Below are 6,698 nucleotides of genomic sequence, written 5' to 3'. Positions count from 1 at the left end.
TAGTTAAGTTAATTTTGTTCAGTCATTACATAGATCTGCCCTCTATAATCTAGGTCACACAGAAGTTTACTTGCGTTCACTTCTGTCTTAAACTATAGGATGACGTTGATCAATCTGAAATCACAAACAAATCATGAAGCACCGGCAAGCCCCTTTCTTTCAGTCTTCCTTCCTTCCTTTTCTCCCAGCTCTCTTTCTCCTCCACCTTTCCCCCCTTCTGCCTGGCCTCGTCTGGGTGTCAGCACTGCTGTACACACTCCTCTGCTCTGATGGAGATATTGTTCTGCTTCCTTCCTGTGTATCTCAGTTCCTCTACTCTCCTCTTGCTCCCCTGTCCAGTTTCTTCCGAATCTCTCCCTCTCTCCCTCTAACTCTCTCTCCAACTCTCATTGGGTGTGCTTTGCCTTCGGCAAGGGCACAACCTTTGTTCTCTCACATATATATTTATTTATTATTATTTATTTTCGCCCCCCTAAGGATCAGTCAATATTTGGACTACATACACAACGGCGGTGTCAAAAGGTTCGTCTTGTTAGCGATTGAGTTGCTTCTATTGGGATTTACGTTCCGTTGCATGGTTTAAGTGGAAATTAAGTTTTTGTGGCGAAAAGTGAAGCTAACGGTGGCTAACTTGCTAGCCACAGTCAACCTCTAGCAGAACATTAGTTTTGCAGCTCGTTAACTTCTGGGAGATAGCTAAGCTAACTGCTTTACTGCAAGGCAGCTGCAGAAACGCCACAAGCAAAGAGGCCAGGGTGATAACTATTTACTAATTTTACTTTGTGATATGACACACAATTGTGACGTGTAATGTACAATATAAGCTGATTTTATTAAGGAAGTACATCCACTTTCGGAAACAGTAGTCTACTATGTCACTGAAGTATTAGCATCATGACATTAGCCTCTGTTGCCCGGGCAACATACTACAGTGGTCTATGATGCATCTGTTTTCAATCGTTAAAATAAACATTCCTCATAAATACATTTTCGTTGTAGGATTTATTATGACATTACATTACAAGTAAACGATTTGTGGGTGAAATTATCATTACCTGTGGTTTCAAACCAGTGTTGCTCACTGCAAGGCTGTAGCCTACGCGAGACACTACAAAAACATCTAGCTTACACAACTGTAGGAAGTCAAACGGCGACAGAACATGTTCGGCACTCCCCTTACTTAAATCAAAAGTCTATCTAACTACTAACCTTAACTTCATTGCCACAGCCTAAACTTTGTCAATCTGTTCATGAAAATAATTAATTTCAGGCTAAACCGTACAACGGAACGTTAAATCAAATTCAACCAACGCAATTGCTACCAAGACGAACACAGCAGTAGTCTACTGTACTGTACAATTTACCAAGGCAGCTTCTCCACACGGCTATATCGCACTTGGCGTTGTTACTGACAATGATCGCTACCAGTGAACTTTTTATGAAAGCGATTTTCCACTAAATAAATGTCAATCTTATTTACGTTTTTGGGGGCATATTTTCAGTTAGCAGATGGTACTGTTTGAATCGCGATTCCATCTTCTACTGCCGGTAACGTCGTAGAATAATCTTCAAAGGGGGTTCTTTATTCATGAATGAATGCAATATGAGTAGGCTAAATGCCTTAAAATATCACGAGAAGGGAAAAACTTAAAAGGACGTTTAAGTCATAGAGATTAGGTCACTTTTTACACAGGTCTGCCAAATGTATTCGTTTTGATTCAACGATGAGGCTGCCTCTTGCAGGGGAAATGAGAAGACATCTATTTCATTCTACACTTCACTCATATTTTCAGTTGTAAATGAGCAGCAAAAAAAATATTTTTAATCTATGTAATCTTTATAAATAATAAGTATGCATTTTTATATAAAATATACAGAAATATCAGTTGTAAAAATGTCATCCAAAAACGGACCCCTGTGCAACCGACGCAAGCAAGCACACCCTACAATTTCCCCAGAAATTGTACCCTCTCTAGTTCTCTCTTCCTCTAACTCGCTCTCTCTCCTTCTCTCCCTCTAACTCTATCTCTCTCCTTCTTATTTTCTCAAGGTCAGCTGTTTGTGTCTGAGACCAGTCCAGACTGGACCAACACTGCACTGCTGTGCTCCTTCAGCTTTGACAGACCTAACACACACACACACAAACCCAATCACACACACACACACACAAGCACACAATGAATCGATGTGGAAAAAGCTCCCTCAGGCTATGCTGCAGGGGATGATCTGAGGGTCCAGTTCCAACATGTGTGTGTGTGTCTGTGTGTGTGTGTGTGTGTGTGTGTGTGTGTGTGTGTGTGTGTGTGTGTGTGTGTGTGTGTGTGCGCTCTGATAGTGATTAATGGGTGAGATGAAGACCTTATCCCTATCAGTGCTAACCTGAGATTAATTACATACCCTGCACTGGGCAGACACAGAAAGAGAGAGGGGAGAGAGAGAGTGGGAGAAATATACAGAGAGAGAAAGAGAAGGAAATGAAAAATGAGAGGAGGAGGAGGACAGGCCAGAAGGAGAATTACAGCAGCATTATGTAAATGTTTATTAGACTAAATACTCCAACAAACAAAAACACTGGGCTTGGGCATGAAACAAACCCCCATAAGAATGTAACACATCTCTGAACAAACAAACTAACAGACCCCTCCTGCTACCTGGACAGCACAGACACCGAAACCTCCAGTCTCTCTGCCAAATGTGACTGCACACAAACCAAGACGGCAAAAGTGTCACGATAGAGACAGCAGAAAGAAAAGCACGTGTTCTCACCCTCTGTGTGTATGGCCGATACGTAGCTCCAGTTGTACCTCTTCACAATGTCCACCATGGCTCTGGCCTGCTGCGCGTCAGATGGTACCACACGCATGAAGTACTTATACAGGCTCTGTAGGACAGAAACACAAACTCTGTAGGACAGAAACACACACTCTGTAGGACAGAAACACACACTCTGTAGAGAGAAACACTCTGTAGGACAGAAACACACTCTGAAGGACAGAAACACACTCTGTAGAGAGAAACACTCTGTAGGAGAGAAACACACTCTGTAGAGAGAAACACTCTGTAGGAGAGAAACACACTCATTAGGAGAGAAACACTCTGTGGGACAGAAACACACACTCTGTAGGAGAGCAACACAGTGCTGATGAACTTGTACTCCTGATGGTGTCCTCCTACCTTGTCGCTGAGGTCCATGCTGGTGGCAGAGTAGGCGATCTGGGGGATGTTGAAGAGCTGGAGGAGGTTCTGGACCTGGATGGCCACAGAGCTGGAGCCTGGGCCGATGAGCCCCACGATGGGCTTCTTCCCCCGCATGGGGGTGGCCGCTGGGTCGGCACACCTCAATGTCCCCCCTCCTCCTCCCCCCCCTCCTCCTCCACCACCTCCTCCTCCCCCAAAGCCCCCCCACACCCCTCCGCCTCCCTCCTCCACCTCGTCTGAGGACACCAGGGAGTCCCGTATGAACTCGATGCTCTGCTCCAGGGCCACGGCCGAGTGCCAGCAGGAGTCTCGGATCTCGCAGCCCAGGGAGATGTTGGGGAGGATGTGGGGGTCGGCGTTGATGCGGTCCAGCGTGCGCATCATGGCCTCCACCCTCTGGATGCCGTACTGCTCACGCACCGAGCCACACTTACGCTCGTGGACCTGGGGAAGAGGGACGCACACACCGCCGCACACATTTTATAATACACAGGCACACACCGCGGCACACATTTTATAATACAAACACACACACACAGCATCACACATTTTATAATACACACGCACACACCGCGGCACACATTTTATAATACAAACACACACACACAGCATCACACATTTTATAATACACACGCACACACCGCGGCACACATTTTATAATACAAACACACACACACAGCATCACACATTTTATAATACACACGCACACACCGCCGCACACATTTTATAATACAAACACACACACACAGCATCACACATTTTATAATACACACGCACACACCGCCACACACATCTTATAATACAAACACACACACACACAGCATCACACATTTTATAATACACACGCACACACCGCCACACACACATTATAAAGCACACACACTCAAACACACCATTGCATGTACACAACGTCACACACACACACCTTATCAGCAGGAGGCTGGTGGTGGACGGAGAACAACGCTCCGATGATGATGTCACCAGGAATGTGCGCTACAACTCGTCGCTCATTGGCCTGGGCAGAGGCAGTTGGCACCGCCCAGGCCAACATGGGCAGGGGGAAAAACAACCAAAGCATCTTACTGGTAGAAACTTTGATAGAAGGGAAAGGAAACATCTAGAATTTGTGTCTGACCGTCACAGACTAAACGTCATGGAAATAGGATCTCCCGTCATTGTGAGAGCCTGTGGCCAAACAAGAAATTCAAAGATGGAGAATAGACTCCTCCTCTTCCTCCTCTAGTGGAGGTCAGGGGGGCACCATCATTACTTCAGAAGGGAGGTTTGTAGGAATAGTGCCTTTGTCATTGGCTGAAAGGTGTTCTTACTCCCCATAAAAGGCGGAGCTGGTCTCCATGGAAACGGCTGACAGACAGGTGGGGATGGCCATTACCTGTGAGCAAACAGATGGAAGGTGGTTTAAGCAATGCTAATAACAGTCATAATAATTAAGTAGGTATTTATTCAGCATATTGTCATACAGAGATTGCAGTCAAAGTGCTGTACATACAAATAATGTAAAAACCCAAGCACTACGTGAGCCTTCCCGGTGACCCATGCCGGCAACGAGTTAATTAATATTCCAGTTATACATTTGGGATGGTCATTGCATTGTGGGTTGAATTATTTACTTTCCTTCTCTCTTTAATATCTCAAACACATTGTATTCTATCTGTAACCTATTTAGATGCTGCTTGCTATCTCCTCCCTCATTCTTATCTCTCATTGGCACACTTATACGGAACAGTCCCAGACAAAATAAAAGATAGCGAGAAAAAGAGAGGGGGGAGAGGGGGAGGAGGGAGTAGAGATAGTTTAACAACAATACAATAACCTTAAATACATAGGTATTCTTCTGTTACTTCTAAATGCGCAATACAGAGTTAGGTGGTGCGTTTCTTCTATGAACACACCATGGCTTTCCTTGCAGCCTCGGCCTTAGGCTCAAGGGTTTTGGGTAATGTCGATGTTTCAAACGAGCTCTGTCACCATGCTCCCTCCTCCCCCGTGCTGTGCCATATGCGCTGAAGAAGCGGGGGAACGGCTCAGTTGATATATTCAGCACAGGCCAAGGACAGCTTGGAGTCGGATGGCTCTAATGTTTGACATACGACGTTTATGCAAACAGACATGATCAAGGTCGACGGGATCTGGCGGGGCGGACTGCGCTAGCCTGCCCGGTGACCGACGCCAGCGAAGGAGCAACGGAATGCATACAGTTAATTAATATAGCATTTTTTTTTAGCAATGTTACCGGGACAGAGGAGTGACGCTAAAAGCACTGCTGTCCTCAAGCACAATCAATCATCTCTCTCTCTCTCTCTCTCTCTCTCTCTCTCTCTCTCTCTCTCTCTCTCTCTCTCTCTCTCTCTCTCTCTCTCTCTCTCTCTCTCTCTCTCTCTCTCTCTCTCTCTCTCTCTCTCTCGAAGAGGAAAAATAAATCAATTATCCCTTTAACAAATAACATCTATCACGCTCAATTAGGCACCCGCACGAGGTATCAACAGTAGAGTCCCCAGAAAGACACGGCAGGTTAATGATGTCTCGACTCGACCGACGGTTTGGCACGAACTGGCTGCAGCTATGGGTTTGGCTGGCACTTTGCTCGGTCGTTAAAGGCTGTTATATTCAGGCTCTTCATTAACTGAGTGCTTTCAGTTCCTCTGATATTTTACGAGTTATTTGGTTACACAAGTAGACAACATAAACATGCAGATACATGCAGACTGCACACACACACCTACACTCCCTCAAAAGGGACTTCAACTACGCAATACAATTGGATTGTCTCGTAGTCCCTTCAATAATAGAGAACGGAATTCTGATCGGTCTATTTTCTTGCATTAGACGTTTCCGTTTGCTGGAAAATGCGCATCTCTCTAGTGGCATAGTTCAAACCGGCGATACGGACTGAGTCACCAACAACTCATAAGAATCCAGACTTAATGACGTTAACATCTGGGATATTAACTGGTTAAACTTCAGTCATTGGTCTGTCCGGGATGGCACCTGTGACCGGAACGGGCCGGTTGACAGCACAGCTCGCGCTAGGAGCTGTTCATGGTGCTGAAATGAGGCAACTACAATGAAGCATCGCACCAATACCCCTGCGACAAATGCAGAGTTTCAAAGCTTGAATCTGTCGTTCTACCTCTGAGAAAGCAACACAAATTAAATGTAGCTGTCCACAACAGAGCAGGGAGAATGGGGAGAGCGCTTTGTGTTGCACCGCATCCCGTGGCTGGAGCGGCAGACTAGAAGCTAGCAACTGACATTAACAACAAACAGCACGTTGGCTGGAAAGAACGATAACAGGGATTCAGGCAAAAACATGACAGAGACACAGTCTGAAATAATCTTTGCCACCACTCGTACTAGAAGATAAGTCTATCGTTCCATTCTATATTCAAATATCTTGCCTGCTGTCCCCCCCCCCCCCCCCTTCTTCTTGCCAGGCTGTCTGCTGCTTGCAGCCTTGCACCCGACTGCAGGACATAGGA

The 6,698-nt window shown here is 45.6% G+C and overlaps 1 protein-coding gene across 1 annotated transcript in view; it reads right to left on the bottom strand.

The window, feature by feature from the left end:
• grm5b (glutamate receptor, metabotropic 5b) overlaps positions 1-6,698 on the bottom strand; it is a 28,762-nt gene that overhangs the window by 20,614 nt on the left and 1,450 nt on the right. Inside the window, 4 exon segments of the mRNA XM_062473509.1 lie at positions 2,767-2,881; positions 3,175-3,337; positions 3,407-3,642; positions 4,124-4,591. Coding sequence (XP_062329493.1) covers positions 2,767-2,881; positions 3,175-3,337; positions 3,407-3,642; positions 4,124-4,315 — 706 coding nt within the window. The 5' untranslated portion in view covers positions 4,316-4,591.

Source organism: Osmerus eperlanus, chromosome 11 (assembly GCF_963692335.1).
Source record: "Osmerus eperlanus chromosome 11, fOsmEpe2.1, whole genome shotgun sequence".
Classification (NCBI taxonomy): domain Eukaryota; kingdom Metazoa; phylum Chordata; class Actinopteri; order Osmeriformes; family Osmeridae; genus Osmerus; species Osmerus eperlanus.
The sequence above is the reverse complement of the archived record's forward strand: the minus strand, read 5'-3'. Positions and strand labels throughout refer to the sequence as shown.